The sequence below is a fragment of the Crassostrea angulata genome, chromosome 7 (genome assembly GCF_025612915.1).
Source record: "Crassostrea angulata isolate pt1a10 chromosome 7, ASM2561291v2, whole genome shotgun sequence".
In the NCBI taxonomy this organism is placed as follows: Eukaryota; Metazoa; Mollusca; class Bivalvia; order Ostreida; family Ostreidae; genus Magallana; species Magallana angulata.
The window spans coordinates 23,927,685-23,947,279 of record NC_069117.1 but is presented as its reverse complement, the minus strand read 5'-3'; the positions used below and the strand labels follow the sequence as shown (position 1 = coordinate 23,947,279).

The window sequence follows — 19,595 nt, the reverse complement described above, 5'->3', positions numbered from 1 at the left end:
GAGAATTTAGATAAAAAGTCACTACTCTTTACAGAAAATGAAGAAACCCCCACGGTTCAAAATAGCAAAAGTTATATCTAAAAATAAAACACATCACATATAAATAAAAAAAATACTTTATATAAATACATGTATATAAATGCTTCAAATAAACAGTGCTGGCCTGGCATACTATATAAATAGTGCCTGTTTGGGAGGGTAACAGTTGAAATTGACACCCCGAGAAAACCATTGTCAACCGACGCGAAGCGGAGGTTGACAATGGTTTTCGAGGGGTGTCAATTTCAACTGTTATCCTCCCAAACAGGCACTATTTATTTTGTTATACTGAATGTCTTTTTTAAAATTTTTAAGAAAATTTTACTGCTTTTATATAGGAATAACGTGAATTCTACAGCGAACCGTACGCGCATAATTTTCGCGCATGTAATATTTTTTAATGTTACCCGTTGCCAAGTGCGTTGCTAACGCTGAGGGTAATAGTAAATATTATTAACTGCGTCTTAACCAATCAGATTTCAGTATTTAACATGAAAGTATAACAAATACATATAATATACCTGTCAATATTCAATATACAAAATATAGATATGTTCAATACAAGTACAGTACAATAAATGATTCATGTTCTGGTATATATAAAAAGATGATCTAAAACTACTTATAATGTACAAATATTAAGGATTGTACAGTAATCCTTCACAACCTCACAACAAATAAAAAGGCATTGTGTGAATATTCTGTTGCCATTCTAGATACCAGTAACTGTCTGCATTGGAAAGAGTCATTATACCCTGCCATACATGTACCTTACCCCCCCCCCCCCCCATTCCCAAATAAATACAGTATGGTAGGTGTCAAATAAACACTTCTATTTTGATTTTACTTCATGTATATTTCTTTCATTAACAGAAAAGATTAAAAAGCATGAAAATTTTTTCAATAGTTTTCTTTGTGTGTGTGTTTCAAAACAAAAATCCCTTCACTTTTGGAATTCATTTCCAATTTTAACAAATTCACCTTGAGAATTTCAATTTCACAGAATGATGTTAACATGTAAATGTGTGTTGATGAATGTAAACGACAATATTTATGTATACCGACAGGTATTCGTGTCATGGCGTGTCCACTCTGTACAAAACATGGTGGTTTTTACATGTATCTCACATTTCCTGACAATTCAATGTACTGATTGTAATGATATACTCAAAAACAAATGCTGTTGCTGTAAGTCATCCCTGTGACTAATTTTGTCACATGATCACAAATGAAACTGTTTGCTGATTGGATGATGTAGCCACATGACCCACCAGTTACCTCTCTGCTTGCTGATTGGATGCCAAAAATTTACACTTATCGTATGTTCTGTCATAACCTTGAGAACAAAAATATCATAATAAACAATTTGTTGATAACTCAGTATTACAAACTTAGTATGGAAAACTTGAAGGATCTAAAAGAAAAAAATTTACATTATAAACTGAATCTTCATTTTCATATAAGTTTATTCTGTGTTTTTTATTATTTTAGTTCAAATTACTTTATGTAACTTTATATTTACATGTAGTTATTTGATAATATAAATTAAGGTGTTAATACATTCTTCGTTAATTAAATAAATGCATTTGTATAACTTTTAAATTATTTTCAATTAATATCCTTTAAAACTCAGATTTTAGTACCATAAAAAGAATTTCCCCATAAACTTTAAATGTCAAACATTCATGTACATATAGAACATTTCCTGATTCATTGACATGATCCTTGGCTGATCTGATCAGTAATATTCAATAATTTACAGGAAATCAGCACAAAAAACAAGGATAGTGTTTTATCTGCAGTGCATGTACAACTATTTTAAAATTACACTAGGACTAACTTCAGATGGTTCTTTATTAGTGGCAGATCGATCCTTAGCTCTTCTATGAAATTAGTTTTGACAGAAAAGTAAAGCTACATGTATACTGTTCTTATATGCAAACAAAAAAAAACTGTTAAGTTGATTTAAAAAAAAATCTTATAAGGCAAGTACTGGTAATGAGATAAATTCAGCAGTAAAATATCCATGGAATTATTTGGTATCAAATATATCCACAGTATGTGTTACTCAATAAGGTAATCTAGTCCAAAACTAAGACAAGTATTGGGGTATTTGTGCACCATAAAGAAAAAAGCTTTTTGCATATAGGTTTTTTAGTTCTATAGACTATAGCCTGTCAACTCAAGATTTCTAATAGTGCTACAGATCTACAGTTACTTCTTCATTCTTTACTTAACCAAAATGTGATAACAAAGGCCGCATAGCCCAGCTTTTAACCCTGATAACAACATGCATAGAGGAATACCTATTATGCAATGCAATTCAGTGCCCTTAAAAATATATGTATTGAAGTATATCCAGATTTATAAAACATACCATACGGAAAAAATCGAACAGTCATGACGATCCTCGTGTTCATTTTTAGCACTTTAACAGCCTGAAACACAAACATGGCAGCTGAAGTCACAAAATATCAGTTGGAACACAGCAATGTTTTAAACTCTGCACAACAGTCAGGAAACATCTTTTAAACAATACACGTTAACATTCATATACATGTATGGTTAAGAAGATATATATAAGTCCAAGAATCGTGTGATCGTCATTCATCCCATTAAATACTATACATAGAAGAAATTACGAGGAATAATTTCCAAAGATTTTTCATTTTCAATTGTAGTACACACAGTCAGACATTTATTCGATATCTTCAGTTCTTAATTGTTTTAAAAAAAATTTTGATATTAATTAATATGTAAAGTGTATAGCAGCACTGTCTTTAAATATTAGTAAACAAAGAAAGACAAATCAAGATATTTTTTACACATGTACCTCTGCGTGATCTATATTCTCAAAGTCTCTGTTGTTCACCATTAAAATCTAATGAGAATAAAAAAATCAAGAAAAACTAATAAAGTCCCGGTAACAAGCTGATGATACACAAGGTGATATTATAACAATGATGCTTTTTATTAAAATTGTAAACTTCTAATAACCGAATGATTGCAATTTTTAAATCTTGATTAATGTCTGAAAAACATGTCTCTTTACATATCAAACAAAGTTAAAAAAAAAGTTAGCATACTCATTAAATTAGCTGATGTAAAATGGTCAATAAATAACAAAACTATTTCTATATCATATAAAAGATAAGATTTAGTTTCATTTACCTGGTCCCCTTCCCTTAAGCCTAGTTTATCTGCCTCGCTGTTTACCATCACCTGAAATATAGAACTTTTCAGTATTGTAATACATATTGAGTATAAATATGCACAACTTCTTGTGTAATTTAATGATCTTATGATGTAATAAGACACCATCAGATATTAACATGGATGGAAGCTACACAAATTTAATGTTTAATAAGTGTTTAAGCATTCAAAATTTACATTATTTTGCTATAAAATACATTTGAAAAATTCTTCTACAAATATATTTAGTAAACACCCAACCTGGTCTTCAATTCATGGTGTGTTAATCACTAGCCAACACTTTAATCAACTTTACATCATAGCTATCCCAACAATATTCAACAATATTATTGAAGATAAATACTATACAGTAAGGATTAATTACAATAAATTTCTATCATTTATAACTGTCTGAAAACTTATAAGTTTGAAATGGACATTTTGTTAATAATTTTTTAATCAGTCAGAAAGCTTTGTAAGTTTTCATCTAAGAAACGACACTGACCTTTGATACAAAGATTCCACAGTGATGTTCTTGGCCACCCCGAATATTAAATCCCAGCTGCAATAAAAATTACATATGTACATGTACGTAATTATAGATCCAAATAATACTTTATTTAACACATGTTGAGTATTCATGAGAGATAGAACAGATAAACCAGTAAACAATCTTATTAAAATCAGTCCCTTAATTGATCTGTTCCAGTAGATCACTACACACTGATTTATCGATAATAGACTAATCCACATTGGTGTGTGTGTTTGTTTGTGTAAGAATCTAATGAAAAGAATCTAATGAAGAGGATCAAGTGATCCTCTTTAAATTAGATTAGAAATCTATTGGGTTTACATATAGCTAAATGATCTAAGATGGATGGAGATCAGTTTCAATAAAATCTAAAACATTTTGTCTCCGTTTAATACATAAGCTGCAGATTTGCTAGTTTTTAATGGAAATCACTGATTTTTATTAAAGGGAGAGTAATCTTAAAACATTGTTTAGACTCTATATAGAAATCTACTTGTTCTGAGGCCCTCATTCTCTGTTGAATAAGCTCTCTAGGGAGGAACTCTCTGATGTCATTGTTGTAGTCAGGATGGAACTCTCTCTGCAAGATAAAACCAGAAATGTTGATGGTGTGAACCATTTAAATATATATTTTTTTAAAAAGTCTGATGATTTCATGAAGAAAATAAAGTCAGGAAACCTTCAAAAGGAAAACAGGTAACTTATTTTCAAACATGCTGAAATTTATATAACAGCTAGAGGACAAAAACACTGTTCCCATAGCTTATTTCTTAAGTGAATATCACTACCATGAATAATCATCAATTACTTTACATGTATTTTATGTTAACACCAAGTTAGTCATGCAGACAAAAGTTGAATTATCAACCCATTTATATTCAAAAAGTTAAAACACTCCCGCCACTTTTATAAAATACAGTGTTTTAAATAGCATATTTTTCAATGCTGTCACCTTTCATATTCAATCAGATTTTCAAAGAAAAATGTTTTTGTTATTATTTTGCAGTTCTTAAGCTGCAAAACTGAAGCATGAAACTGATTATATTGCAACAAATGAACGTAATTGGGCCAGAAACTCCAGCCTTGAATTATTAAGGACTGTCCCAGGATTTCATATACTGTAGGGCTGCGTTCAAGATCGTAGCTGCTAGCCTAGCCGCTAGGTCGTACATATCTAGCATAGGCGTCGGAAGCAAATTGAAAGTGGGGGGGCTAGACTAATCCTCAGAAATATTGAGAAAAAAGTAATTCCCAAAATCATGGAAATCCTAATCCGTGGGGGGGGGGGGGGGGGGGGGGGGGGGAGAGGGGGGGGAGATACTATACTTCCAAAAAAAAATTTACTTACCCAAATTTTTTTTCTCCAAAATCATGAAATTCCTAATCGGGGGGGGGGGGGGGGGGGGGGGGCTAGTATGCTTCTGAATCTAACTTCTCAATCTTTCAAGGTAAATTTAGGAACAATAGTCTTTCCTGCGAGAAAAAGTGGGGGGGGGGGGGGGCTGAACCCTCTATCATGCTATGTTTCTAATGGTTGGGTATAACTTTGCAAAAAAAGTGGGGGGGCTAAGCCCCCCCTAGCCCCCCCGGTTCCGACGCCTATGTCTAGGTCTATTGAACGGACAGCTAGGTCTCAGATTTGAAGTTGGAAATATTCAACTAAAGACTTATCATTTTGACATAATTTGTTAATTTCAAGCGGAATATACATGTTAAGTTTCATTATAACTTAAAGGATGAATAAAATATCACTATATAAATATATTTCGTGTTTGTTACAAAGTGGTAACTAAGGTAGCCATCTTGAATTCCATGCTTAGCATAAAATATTTAGGCTAAGAATATCTACCTAGCAGCTAGGCTAGCTTTCTGTTCAGCTATGTAGCCCTACGTAGCAGCTACGATCTTGAACGCAGACTAGGTGTCAGTCCAAATTCAAGCTGAGCCAAATATTTCCAGGTATATAAGTGTTAAAATATATCATACTGATCAATTATTTACGCAGTAATACGAAAGACCTGAAAATCTGGGCTGACCTGAAATTATATATAATTGACACATTTCTATATGTTCTGTATCAGTTTTAATGTTTATTTGTGAGTTTTTATTATATTTCCAGGTATATATAAGTGTTAAAATATATTATTTACACAGGAATATGAAAAACCTGAATATTTGAATTGACCTGAAAATTTGGGCTGACCTGAAATTTTGTGATGGTGTAGTTGTGTAGGTCATCTAACAGCCCATGTTTTGGTTTGATATATTTTAACACATATATACCTGGAAATATGATAAAAACTCAACAATAGACATTAAAATTGACACAGAACATAGAAATGTATCAATCATTTAAAATTTCAGGTCATTTGAAAATTTCAGGTCAATTCAAATTTTCAGGTCTTTCATATTTCTGCGTAAATAACAGCTCATTATAATATTTTTCAACACAATTGGAAATATGATGTAAACCCCCACAAAGTAATTTCATTAGACCAAAATCTTATAAAAATATCATTTATATCAATTATATAAAATTTCAGGTCATTTAAATTTTCAGGTCAATTCAAATTTTCAGGTCTTTCACATTTCTGCTTGAATAACTGATCATTATGATATTTTTTAAACAAAATTATACCTGAAAATATAATTTAAACCCCCACAAAATAATTTCATTTGACTAAAATCTTATAAAAGTATCATTTATATAAAATTTCAGGTCTTTCAGGTCATTAGTATTTCAGGTCTTTAGTATGTTCCAATAATGTTCAACTTTGAACTGATCTGAAAACAATTCCATTAAAAAATCACTCTTAAAAAAATTGCTCTTTTTGCGCAAATGCAGTCAAAGCTCTAAATAAGTAAGTAAATAAAGCTATGTAGGTAAATCAAGCTACGTAGCTGAATCTAGTGATTGCACCGGACCTGTTGAAATGTAAACATACTTCATTGCGAATATGATACAGTGTGACCCCAATTAATGACAGTTATTGAGCAAACCCAAGAAAAAAAATATGCAAACAACCTGCTGAGGTGGAACCCATGGAGGTGGGTGCTCGTATGGAGGTAGCCTTGCTCGAACAAGCTCTACGCGATGGTCCTGGTTCATTTTTCCATAACCTAGTCAATGTTAAAACGTATCTTGTTTTATTCACACAAAACCTTAATAATGTAAAACGTTTTTATGATGCATTTACCCACAATTCAGTATCAAAACAAAGACAACTCTTGTACTTCCTCTTCCGCCTCGAACGTGAAAATGGCAGTAGGAAAAAATAAGAGGCTAACTAAAGGGGGCAAGAAAAGCTCCAAAAAGAAAGTGTACGTTTATTTAAGCTCAATATTATCAAAGAACTATATCTTGTCATTCAATTAAAGTTATGCTTTGGTGATGATGTTATATAGATAAAGGGATTTTGGTGGATTGAAATTTCGATATATTGAAAGTCATGTGTTGTTCAGTCTATTTTTATACACTAAAACTATGTTCATACACTATGTAGATTATGAAAACGTTACTTATGTTACAGTTTGTAATTGTAAGGTGGTTTTTGTCTTAAATTGGTATAATTGCTCGTGTTGTTAAGGTGCACAACACAGCTGCAGTGTCTAATCTTGGTAATTTTGATTTCACCTGTATTGATCTGTTTCATTTCTTAAAGTGTTGATCCCTTCACTAAGAAAGACTGGTACGATGTTAAGGCACCAAGCATGTTCGTTGTGCGACAGATTGGGAAGACCTTGGTCACCAGAACTCAAGGAACCAGTAAGTCATGTTTATTTGCTAGAGAAATGTTGATACTTTGTGATATTTGGCAGAATGAGATATTGCTAATCTGCAATGAACTGGTGTTCCATCCAGGGGAAGCACTGGTTTTGTGTGTCCACATGGTTCAGAGAAGGATTTAACTTTTAAACTTTATTATGCTATTGAGTGACTGGTGTTGTTCAAAACTTATGAACCAAGTATTAACAGTCGCAGCAGATACACCTTTTTTTTTCCACAGAATTTGTGTAAAAATAAGATAATATAGTCCAAAACTATCACAACTTTTTGCATGCCATAAATTGCAACTTTTTAACACATACAGAACTAGCTCCCAGGTCATCCATCCAAAAATTTTCAGACAAGGACCTAAAAACCTGCAGCTAGTACACCCAGACTTGAAAGAAATGAAAAAAAAAGTTAGGAATGCTATAACAATACATGTATTACAACTTCTATGTGGTCTAATATTAAAAATCAAGCTTTAAACAATGGGATAATTAGACCACACTGTCACTACCATTTTGAAATTACTCAATGTAGTTCTCAACACAAATCCTTAGTGCATGAATTTGAGACAACCTCAGATTTGATAGTAAGTCTGTCTCTGCAGTAACCCCCTTTCTGTATTTAAAAATGCACACAGCATGCCATCTATTTATATTTTGGCAGATAAAAACTTTCAATTTTAAATTTGTTTATTTGTGTTTTACAGGGATTGCTTCTGATGGCCTGAAGGGGCGAGTGTTTGAGGTCTCCTTGGCTGATCTTCAGAATGATGAAGTATCCTTCAGGAAGTTCAAACTGATGGCTGAAGAAGTTCAGGGACGCAATGTTCTGACCAACTTCCACGGCATGGATCTGACCCGTGACAAACTCTGCTCTATGGTCAAGAAATGGCAGACCATGATCCAGGCTCATGTTGATGTCAAGACCACTGATGGTTACCTTCTTAGGATGTTCTGTATTGGTTTCACCAAGAAGAAGCAGTTTCAAGTGAAGAAAACTTGTTACGCCCAAACCACACAGGTAAGAAGATGATCATGTTTGAATGATAGGAATGAATAGGTTTGAAGTATTATTAGTAACTGATTCAAGCACATATTGCTAAATGACTTCTTTTTTAAAGAAAGATAATTTCCTATGTTGTTCAATCGCAAATTCTCAGGCTTCTGCTGCAGAGTTTAGAGAAACACCTCAATGTATTTATGTTACCTGATGTTTGAATTTTATACATAATGAAGTCACTTCCTTTAGTAAATTCTAGCTCGCATCTCAACAAATCATAAAATGTTTTGTAGTTATATCAATTATTATTTTAAATTATTTAAAAAAAAAAAAAAAAAAAGGGGGGGGGGGGAGGGGTATCATGGACGCCTATGTAATACATTCAAAATGTTTTTCCAAGCTTTGCCGAAGATTCTGAAAAGTTGCTATTGCTATGCTATTATAAAAATGAGATTTAGCACAGTTGCCAATTTCATTTTTTCCAAAACTAATAGATGCATCTCTGTTCATAACTTGCTATTTTTATGGGAAAACATGATATGAGGGAACAAAAACATTTTGTAACTCTTAATTTTGCACTAATTACAAGCAGAAAATCATTGCAGATTGGCCAATAAAAAAAATGGCAACTTTGACAAACCTTGTTATTTAAATACAGGAAATTGTTTTCCAAGATAAGAAATGTTTTTAGTTCAAATTGGAAATTGTGATGAACCTAGTTAAAATAGTGCAGGAAATTGTCTACCTGTAGAAAATGTTTCAACACCAAGTGGATATGGCTTGATGTTATACTTTGAGATCAAGCTCAATTGATATTATTACATGTATATATATTTGAATATTTTATTTTACAAGCATTAAACAGTAATTTCTCTCAAAATGAACTTTCCACATTTGAATATCAGTAAGCTTGCATTACAAATAAATAAGTTTGAATAAGAGTAATTTAGTTTACTACAGTAATGGAGCTACCAGTGATGATATTTACTTGATACATAATTCTGTTGATGATCAGAAGTTTCAGCTTTGTCTGAGTGCAGCTCCCGTTATTGGTAGATTTCTTCTGAAAATAGACACTAAAATGTATTAATGAAACCAGTCATATAAGGTTTTGTTAATTATGAGTATTTCTTTGAAAAACAATTGTGACTGGAAAAAAAGTTATAATGAAGTCAATTATTACAGGTTTTGTTTTTTTCCATGTGTATGAATAATGTTGAGATAGTGAAGGAATGCAACATGAATAACTCAATGTTATTGTTTACTTGACAGATCAAAACCATCAGAAGAAAGATGGTTGATATCATCACTAAGGAAGTGACATCAAATGACATGAAAGAAGTTGTCAACAAACTGTAAGTTAAAAATGTCGCACCATTGGCGATTGTTTGCATAGAAGTTGTGTTTCTAAAAACTTGTATGCTAATTTCTGTACAATTTATTGAGTGAAATATTGAAGGTAGTCAATGTGCTCATTACATCATCACATTTTAAAGAAACAAGTTTGATTTTTAAAGGAAATAAATAGCTAATGATAATTTAAACTATTACTCATGAGAACAGGGAGGTTTCATATGAAGAATCCAACTTTTTTACATAGGAATCTTTATAAAGGGAAAAATTTGAAAAGAAACTTAAAGGTTGAAAATGTTCTGAATCAGCTACAGCTTCTTAAACATCCCATGCAATGCAAAACAAAAAAAGATGACAGGTTGCTGTTACAAGATGCTTATATCATGATTTAAGAAGTTGCAGAAGTAATAGGTGAATCAAAACATTTAATATGTATGGGAATACTTAATATAATACTTTGTCAACTTGAGATTAAACACTTGTTGTTATTGTTGTTGTTGAATTAATGTCTGTTGCATACTAGTATTGTTGCTGACAAAAGCAGACATATGACTCATTTATTTAAGTGATTGCACATTATATAGAATTTTAAATGTATTACTATGTAGTAAAACAGTAAATGTCAAAGAGAATGATAATAGAACCTACAAAAATTCCTAGCTGTATAGTGTTTTTTTTTCTTCTTTTTTGGCAAAAAATTGAAGTTACTTGTTAACCACTGATTGGCTAAGTGTTTGCATTTGTTACATACTTATGTACATGTTCTACTAGACATTGTGATGATGATTTTCTTTTTTTCAACAGAATCCCAGACAGCATTGGCAAGGATATTGAGAAAGCCTGCCAAGGAATTTATCCCCTACATGATGTTTTCATCCGTAAGGTCAAAGTGCTGAAAAAACCTAAGTTCGACATTGGTAAATTAATGGAAATGCACGGAGAAGGCGGCAGCAAGACCGTCATCACAGACTCCGGCGAAACTGTGGCGCGGCCCGAGGGATACGAACCTCCAGTCCAACAATCTGTATAAACTGCCATGGTGAAACTGTAATAAATATGTACAGTTAAATCTTGGGTCCTGTTCTGTATTACAAGGAGATGTGTTTCAAAGATTTGGATACCTAAATCAAACCTGAATTACCGCTACTTTTTTTGCAGATGTAATTTGATACAAGTAAAATAAGATACACATTGATGAACATAAATTTTTAGGACCAGGCATGATATGCAGGTGCTCTGTAAATTAATCGAAATCATTAGCCCTTCTATCTTTTGACACCTAAAAAGTTGAAACCTGATAGGCTAGCTGCTGGTCTGCTCCCCGTTTGAACAAGTTGTTTGAACAAATTCTGATGGACATCCTGTGAGCCACAGTGCTCCCATAGCTAAATGCAATTTACGATGCACAGAAAATTGCTCAAAAGAGTTTTTGTTACCCTTTCATATTTATGCAGAAGTGCACAAAATTAATCATCAGAGAAAAGACACACAGATTTCTTTTTATTCATGTCCACTCCACTTTAATTGTGCTTAGACTGGTTAACTGAAATATAGATCATTTTTGTGCTCAGACCATATCATAGGCAAAAAATGAATCGGTCAGTTTGAAACTAGAACTTAATACCATTTTAGAACCATTTTAACAAGACCTTGGACTTTTAGTAGGGCGTAGCTATCTTTTCCTTTGGTCAAAACAAATTAAAAATGACGCGGTTTCAAGCGAAATATGCATTGATTGCGTCTTGGCTCAAAAGCCATACAATTCTTGTTGATTTCAGAGCCATGGCCGAGTGGCTAGCAATGAAATAGACAGGCCTACGTCACATTGCTGTTTGACACAACTAAAAGTCCAAGCTCTTGTTAAAATGGTTCTAACATGAGCTTGGACTTTGTGTAGCTTTGTCAAACGGCAATGGGACGTACGTCAGTCTATCTTATTGTAGGCTACTCGCCATGGCTCTTTGAAATCAACAGGATTTGTCTGGCTTTCAAGCGAAGACTACGCAATCGTTGTATATTTTTGTTTAAACCAGCGTCATTTTTAACTTGTAGTGACGTCCTACTGAAAGTCCAAAGCCTTGTTAAAATAGTGCTATGAAGATGTAAGTCATCAGTTGAAAATTTTGTCATTTTCGAAACAGTAAAATGCAATCTAATTAAAATTAGATCCTTCACGCTATTGTATTTGATATGTCAATGTGAGCCTCACAACGACATATCAAATACAAGAGCGTGAAGGATCTAATTTTAATTAGATTGAGTAAAATGCTTTCTCTCCGACTCTGGTGATTCATGCAAGATATGAAGGTGACGACATTGCAGAAAAAATACATAATTATCGTGTTAGCGGATTCTGTAAAGAGGTAAAACGCACTTGTTATACGATTTCGCCTAAAATATATCAATTTTGCGAACATCAGACATTTTCAATATTATACAATATTTAGTTAGAATATATTCAACGAAACGCGAATAATACAATGACCTTGCTGAAAGAGTTTTAATTATAATACACTACATCACTGAAATATTCAGGTTTTGTTAGGGATATATAGGAAAATAGTATACGATAAAAAAAAGGATATTTGACGACTATCTGAACCACTCTAAACCAAAGGCATCCGATTAAAATTATGTTCTACACTACAGGTATTGTAGTACACGTTTACATTGAATTAGTTTTGGTTTAACGTGGTCTTCATACTGAAAAGTAGACAAATATTTCAATTAGTGTCTTTTCTAATACAACCATGTATATATAGCCATATACATTGAAAAGTGTTAGATGCGTGGCATAGTGGTAACGCGGACATCATTTCGATTTTGATGTCGCTTGATCGAATCCACTAAGTAGTAAATATTTTTTTCCTCACTGAATTGAAACATGAAAAGGATAGAGAGATTAAGTTACATGTATCTAATATCTTATCTTCTGGGTTTTTAAGATTATCTTGTTTAATTCAGTCTGAGTATTAGCATACCCAATATAAACAGGTCTCTTCATTAACCAGGTACGTAGCATCGTTTTTGAAAGGGGGAGGCAGACTCACCCAAAAAATCTTGACAAGCAAAAAAAATTAAAAAAACACTTTCTAAAATCTTTAAAATCCTAAAGGGGGGAGGTCTGGCGTAGTATATATATATATAACTTCAGTTTCACTCTTCATTTTCATATTTTCATTACATACTCCCAAAAAAGTGGGGTGGGGGAAGGGGGGGGGGGCTCCATGATAATTCAATGTTTTATATGTAAATTTAAGATTTGTTGCTGTGAGAAAAAGGGGGTGGGGCTGAATTGTTATAACTGTCCTATTCAAAAGTCGTGAAATACACACCGCATGAGGCAGCGGCTGAGACTTTTTATGGGAAGAGGGGGGGGGGGGGGGGGGGGGTAAGTATTCTATTGCCGTTTTTAACCAATTTTACATTTTTAACTTCGTCAGTTCATCAAGAAAACTACATGGTTAATTGTCATTTGTCCATATTGATTTACATATGTTCTATTTATATCATATTGCAGAGGAACATTTGAAAATCTTACTTCGCTCAAAGTTTGATCAAGACCCGAGGGTGTGTCATTATTTTGAACCAAAGTCATTTGGATAAGTTCACTCGAAGGAAAAGTGCAAAATTAGTGTCCAATCCATATTTTTCATATGGAGAAACATTGGGAGTTCATACTCCACACCAAGATTGACCCGAGGGTGTGTCACGATTTTAAGCCATGGTCATTTTGTTATGCGGGTTATGTATTTTTTCTATAATTTCGCCACCTTCATGTCCCGCATTAATCACATAAGGAAATCATTTTATTGTTTAAATAAATACATTCTATATCATGATAAATTCTCTCCCTTTATCTTGTCAATCACGGTTACACAATGTTTTACAAATGACGTCAACTTTAAATTTTGATTTTTTAATCCTGAGTTTGAAATCAATCGTGTATTTTACGATATTTATGGGTAAACATACATGTATTTAGAAATCTTAACCGGCGATGAGATGAAACCTTCTCATTTTCATTCATTTGTTTTATTTATTGCTATTTCGAAATGTAAAAATCATGCACTCGGAGCTAACTCACAATATGAACGAATTTCATAACCGTCTGATGAAACTACAGTGTCAAAAAAAAAAGAAAAAAAGCCAATATTTTTATTTATATTTTCACACATTTACGATCACTACAATGCATATGATAGTTTAAACTAAACTAGCCTACTGGCATATATGTGTAACATTACTCTAACCCTCAGTCACTTTCAAACTGTGAACATTTAAATTGGTCAATAACTTAAACGTCCCGTGTACATACTACATTGAAAAATTCGTAACAATTACATGGCCGCCGGAAATACCGAAACTCTTGCACAACTCGTTCGCAATATTCTGTCAATTCCTTTAAACAGCCTCGAACATGGCGAGAAGAAAAGGAATAAGAAAATCTCAGCCGATATCATCAATGAAAATGACGAAGAGGTTAAAAAAGAAGAAACTGTATGTTAATTTTACCTTATCGTCTTACAATTAATAGTTAAGTACTGTAATAGAACCATTTTAACAAGAGCTTCGACTTTGGGTAGTTGGGTCAAACAGCAATGTGACGTAGGCCTGTCTATTTCATTGCTAGTCACTCGGCCATGGCTCTTTGAAATCAACGAGAATTGTCTGGCTTTTGAGTTAAGACTACGCAATCGATGCATATTTTGCTTGAAACCGCGTCATTTTTAATTTGTTTTAACCCAAGGAAAAGATAGCTACGCCCTACTGAAAGTCCAAGGTCTTGTTAAAATGGTTCTATGCTTAAATGATCATGAGGTTGTCCGTTGCTATTGTTTTACTGAGAGAGGAAACTCTAAATTTCCTTTCCTTAACGGGGTTAAATATTTGATACTGAAAGTATAAAACCGATTGTGTCGAGTGTTGACATATTTCAGAGTGTAAAGTCGGTAAGCACTCCGTTCGAGAAGTAAATCTAATATCTAGAAGCTTGGATAATTCTATGAAGTTTTTTACTATTTTTCCATACCATAAACATCCAAGGTGAGAGTAAGGTCGCAATGAAAAAGAGGGCGGGGAGACAGCACAATTATAGATTTGTTTTTAATTTTAGTTTAAGGGGGATTTCCGGCCATCCTTTAAGTTTGAGAAGAAAAATGTAAACATTTCTTGAACTGGCTTGTTTCTGTCCAAAACTTACTAAAACTGTTGTCAAAAGATATACAACAGCAATAAATATGACGTTCAACATGTCATTTTGTTTGAAAAGTATGCATACAAGAACAAGACAATGCATTTTTAATCGCACAGAACAGCTGTCGAACTGCGCAGCTACAGACTTATCTGGAAGATTTAAAAATCTGAAAAAATATGAAGGGTGTTCATTGGTGGATGCACCGTGAGAAGCAGTGCGGATCAGAAACCCTTGGCTAGAGAAGATGGTTCGAATAATGGTACCATGTTATCTCTCCCCCCCCCCCCCCCCCCCCCGAAAAAAACCCATACACTTGCTCATGTGAGCAATGGGGCTCATGGGCCTCTTGTTTTAAATAGTGTATGCATAATACGGTTTGTGAAAAGATCGGATTTTCGGTAGTTTTTCACCATATAGGAGCATTGATTATCTCAACTACCTTACATATTTCAAACAGGGGATAGCTTATCTGGAAAACTGCATAGATATGAGGGGTCATTAAAACCATTCAAACCAGCAGTAAAGTAGCATGGGGACGGGGTTCTCCCCTTCTATACCACCTTTTTTTTTTATCGAAGCAAACATTTTTTAACTAACTTTATATACATGTAAAGTTATTAAAATTATTTGTTTTTCTTTTGTTAATTTTAATTTTTATGGTATTAATTTCTAATTTGTATATGATGGTGGTTGTAATATTTATATAAATTTACATTTTAACATTTAAAAGTATGATAGTTATTTGAAGGAAAACGCTTCATAATACAAACATACAAATACATTATCGGTATAAACTTTTTTGGTTCAATATATACAACTTACAAAAGCTAAAATATTATAAAAATATTTAATATTGATAAATAATTCGCGAATTTAGACAGATATCTCAGTTTGTATATGTTTGCTCATATTTCAGTAATTGATCTTTGACCTTTAATTATTTTAAAGTTTGACCATAGAAATTTCTACGACCTGGCGAAAATATCTTTCCAAAAAAGTACAAATTAGCCGTGAGGTAGGGTGGTACATTAAAATCAATTTTTTGATGGTATTGTCACTCCACTATTAGTATTAGTATAGATTAAATGCCTGAACATGCTTTTAATTGTGTTTTTTTTTTTGTTTCACATCCTTTAGAATTGATCCCTTCACTAAGAAAGATTGGTACGATGTTAAGGCACCAAGCATGTTCGTTGTGCGACAGATTGGGAAGACCTTGGTCACCAGAACTCAAGGAACCAGTAAGTGTGATGTCGGGAGATTTTCTGTCATCTTTGGGATTTGTTTTATTTGTCGTCATTACTTTAAGAATGGCACGACAATAGCGCACCCCTTTTGCAGTTGAGACTACATGTATAATCATCATGCCGTAGAAAAAACCCACACGTATTAGGGAGAATAGATCTAGAAAAAAGCAATAGAATATCCTCGAGGACAAACATAAACTAAAAATTAACAAATAAATTTCAAAAAAGATCTTTAAGAATTAAATGCTTTCTTATGGGCATTCAGAAGTTGGAGTCATATTCGCTTTTCACTATTCGAATAGCGGATAGAATTCTGTGGTCGGTTCGCTACTCAAATTACCGTAAATATGCTAATAAACGTAAAATCAAAATTCAATATAAACTTCCTTTTTTGATCGAAAGAAACAGTTATAAAATAAAAATTATTACTTGCTGACCTGATCTGAACATTGACATAATTAGCTAGTCTGGCAAGAAGGTAAGAAAATCATCATGTATCTTTCAAGGGGATGGCTAACACAGGGTATCCCATATTTGGGATTTCATGTTTGGTGAGGATGGGGCCCTGGGAAAGCCCAGTCGACCCTCAAAAGGAATTGGGTTTACACAACCATTAACAGGCTTGGCTAGCCAAGCAAAAATAGGAAATTCGTATAATTATTATAGCTTATTTGTAGCTTATTTTTATATTGTGTTAATTACAGGGATTGCTTCTGATGGCCTGAAGGGGCGAGTGTTTGAGGTCTCCTTGGCTGATCTTCAGAATGATGAAGTATCCTTCAGGAAGTTCAAACTGATGGCTGAAGAAGTTCAGGGACGCAATGTTCTGACCAACTTCCACGGCATGGATCTGACCCGTGACAAACTCTGCTCTATGGTCAAGAAATGGCAGACCATGATCCAGGCTCATGTTGATGTCAAGACCACTGATGGTTACCTTCTTAGGATGTTCTGTATTGGTTTCACCAAGAAGAAGCAGTTTCAAGTGAAGAAAACTTGTTACGCTCAAAATACAAAGGTCTGAATGAAATTTTAATGCACTGAAATAAACTTGCAAGAAGCTAGCACAATTTCATACAAAGTTTTATAAAAGTTGTAGGCATACTTATTTGATGTATTTGCATATTTTTTCAAAATACTGTATAAAGAACATTCTTTTGCTTAAAATTGTAGAGCTTGCTGTAATGAAATATTTTTCTACTGAAATCATGTTTTTCACATAACATGTATTTGTGACTTCTTTTACAGATCAAAACCATCAGAAGAAAGATGGTTGATATCATCACTAAGGAAGTGACATCAAATGACATGAAAGAAGTGGTCAACAAATTGTAAGTAGAAGATGCCAATTGATCTCAGATTAAAAAATAGGTTTCATTAATATTTACATGCTGTTATAATTGCACAGTGACTAACTAAATAACATTTATCTTTTTATGTTAGCATTTTAGAATTTCAGCGTCTCCTGACAGGAATTATGGCGCCAATTGCCAAATTTTACCTGTATTACCTGTACATTCAATCACCTCTCAGTTAATGAAGTCTGTAACAAGACGCCAGAGGCCCTTTAAAGTCACCTCATGTACAAATTCAGATGTAGAGTCAAGCAGCCTACCCCCCACCCCTAAAAAAAAAACAACACAAAAAAACATTTAAATATTCCTTCATTAGAAACTTGGTACATGTATATATTTGCTAAAACTTGGTTACTTAATAACCATGGATGAGCTTGGTGAATGCATTTGTTGATTTTGAATGTTTTGTTACCATTACACATAGCACTGATGATTATTCTTCTCGTTTGAGCAGAATCCCAGACAGCATTGGCAAGGACATTGAAAAAGCCTGCGAAGGAATTTATCCACTACATGATGTCTTCATCTGTAAAGTGAAAGTGCTGAAAAAACCCAAATTTGACTTCAGAAAATTAATGGAAATCCATGGAGAGGGGTATAGTGAAACCAAGAGCACTGTCACCTACTTTGGTGAAGCTGTAGCACGGCCCATGGGGTACGAACCTCCTGTCCAACAATCTGTATAAACTGACATTTTGGTGAAAATTTGATATATGTAGATATGTTATACCCGTAGTTAAATCTCAGATCATATATTCTGTATTACGATAAGATTTGGGGTGTTTCCATGGATATGGAATCTGAAAAATATTTAGTACATTCTAAATGAAAACAAATTTGTTGAACTGGAAATTAGGCTACATTGGACTTTCTTTGTGTAAAAAATAGTTTTGAATTATCCCAAGGAAAAACTTTAAAGGATACAAATGAAATAGAGATAAATTAACCTACTTGTCCTGTCTCATGGGATACTGATATCTAAGTTCTTTTTTTTATGAAACCATATAATATTTTGTTTTGTAAAATGTATCTTGTCTGGCCATCTATCCATGGAATCTCCTGGTCTTGAATCTTTAGACTATACTGTGTTTACTCTTATAAGGTGAGGTTTGCAGCTACAGGGAGATAACTCAGATTTTCATTGTGACTGCATTCACGATATCATTTACTGGGGTTTCATCAATATTCTTTGAATACCAATTTTCGTGGATTTCGTTTTTCAGTTGATCCACGAAATTAAGTGTTCATTGAAGTGCAATTTCTTATAACATTTTGTATTGATAAGGCCACTGGCCACAAATTCATGTTTCCTTGAAACTGTGATTTTCACTTTATCCACGAAAATTGATACCCTTGAATATTAATAAAACCACAGTATCCTTCAATATTCAGATACTGTAAATTCCTAATTAAACGCGAGGAATTAATATCCGCGTAAAATCGCGAGAAGCCCGTCTCGCGAATTTTAAAATCTCGCTTTTAATTTTCAGACACATGTAAACTACATGAAACTATGATAAAATTTCGGCATTTGCGATTTTATGTTCTCGCGATTTGATGGAAAACCGTTGAATCGCGGAATTAAGTACTCGCGTAAAATAAGGAATCTACAGTATATCAAGATTATAAATATGACATAAACTTGTTTTGTTTTTTCTCTTTCCTTTTTTGTAGGCGTTGTAGTTTACTATAAAAAAGGAACATGACATAAGCTTTTTATCTATTTCCACACCAACTGTTTAAAATAAAAACTCATGATTAATGATGTTTAGTCTGTATGTAATAGTCCATTAACCTTAACTTTCATGTTCCTGGTAAAGCAATAGTTCTGCAGCTATCAAAGGACCTTGATCTTTTCCTTAAATAGAGAGTTGTTGGGTGTTTGAAAAAATATAGATTGGTATAC

General features: G+C 33.2%; 3 protein-coding genes across 3 annotated transcripts; 2 read left to right on the top strand and 1 right to left on the bottom strand.

Moving 5' to 3' along the window:
- Positions 1-272: 272 nt before the first annotated feature.
- On the bottom strand, positions 273-6,930 carry LOC128155795 (PDZ domain-containing protein 11-like). The gene is made up of 8 exons (XM_052817656.1): positions 6,789-6,930; positions 4,257-4,343; positions 3,737-3,793; positions 3,211-3,261; positions 2,873-2,920; positions 2,417-2,477; positions 1,311-1,375; positions 273-1,280 (listed from the first exon to the last, which is right to left on the bottom strand). The coding sequence occupies exons 1-7, from the start codon at positions 6,870-6,872 to the stop codon at positions 1,314-1,316; spliced, it is 450 nt and encodes a 149-aa protein (XP_052673616.1). The 5' UTR covers positions 6,873-6,930; the 3' UTR covers positions 273-1,280; positions 1,311-1,313.
- A 2-nt stretch (positions 6,931-6,932) lies between these two features.
- LOC128155794 (40S ribosomal protein S3a-like) lies at positions 6,933-10,959 on the top strand. Its single transcript, XM_052817655.1, has 5 exons — positions 6,933-7,084; positions 7,426-7,529; positions 8,245-8,558; positions 9,810-9,892; positions 10,695-10,959. The coding sequence occupies exons 1-5, from the start codon at positions 6,948-6,950 to the stop codon at positions 10,918-10,920; spliced, it is 864 nt and encodes a 287-aa protein (XP_052673615.1). The 5' UTR covers positions 6,933-6,947; the 3' UTR covers positions 10,921-10,959.
- A 3,336-nt stretch (positions 10,960-14,295) lies between these two features.
- Positions 14,296-19,304, top strand: LOC128192657 (40S ribosomal protein S3a-like). The gene is made up of 5 exons (XM_052865525.1): positions 14,296-14,390; positions 16,225-16,328; positions 17,039-17,352; positions 17,583-17,665; positions 18,144-19,304. The coding sequence occupies exons 1-5, from the start codon at positions 14,311-14,313 to the stop codon at positions 18,373-18,375; spliced, it is 813 nt and encodes a 270-aa protein (XP_052721485.1). The 5' UTR covers positions 14,296-14,310; the 3' UTR covers positions 18,376-19,304.
- The last annotated feature ends 291 nt before the right edge of the window (positions 19,305-19,595 follow it).

What these genes read in the sequence shown, in the direction of transcription:
- LOC128155795 (XM_052817656.1), bottom strand. Translation starts at nt 6,872, where the DNA reads ATGAACCAGGACCATCGCGTAGAGCTTGTTCGAGCAAGGCTACCTCCA. An exon ending in GAATGAGGGCCTCAGAACAA is followed by an intron (nt 3,794 to 4,256) that starts GTAGATTTCTAT and finishes TTTTTATTGCAG; the next exon opens with CTGGGATTTAATATTCGGGG. An exon ending in GTGGAATCTTTGTATCAAAG is followed by an intron (nt 3,262 to 3,736) that starts GTCAGTGTCGTT and finishes TCTATATTTCAG; the next exon opens with GTGATGGTAAACAGCGAGGC.
- LOC128155794 (XM_052817655.1), top strand. Translation starts at nt 6,948, where the DNA reads ATGATGCATTTACCCACAATTCAGTATCAAAACAAAGACAACTCTTGT. An exon ending in AAAAGCTCCAAAAAGAAAGT is followed by an intron (nt 7,085 to 7,425) that starts GTACGTTTATTT and finishes CATTTCTTAAAG; the next exon opens with TGTTGATCCCTTCACTAAGA. An exon ending in AAAGAAGTTGTCAACAAACT is followed by an intron (nt 9,893 to 10,694) that starts GTAAGTTAAAAA and finishes TTTTTTCAACAG; the next exon opens with AATCCCAGACAGCATTGGCA.
- LOC128192657 (XM_052865525.1), top strand. Translation starts at nt 14,311, where the DNA reads ATGGCGAGAAGAAAAGGAATAAGAAAATCTCAGCCGATATCATCAATG. An exon ending in AGGTTAAAAAAGAAGAAACT is followed by an intron (nt 14,391 to 16,224) that starts GTATGTTAATTT and finishes CACATCCTTTAG; the next exon opens with AATTGATCCCTTCACTAAGA. An exon ending in AAAGAAGTGGTCAACAAATT is followed by an intron (nt 17,666 to 18,143) that starts GTAAGTAGAAGA and finishes TCGTTTGAGCAG; the next exon opens with AATCCCAGACAGCATTGGCA.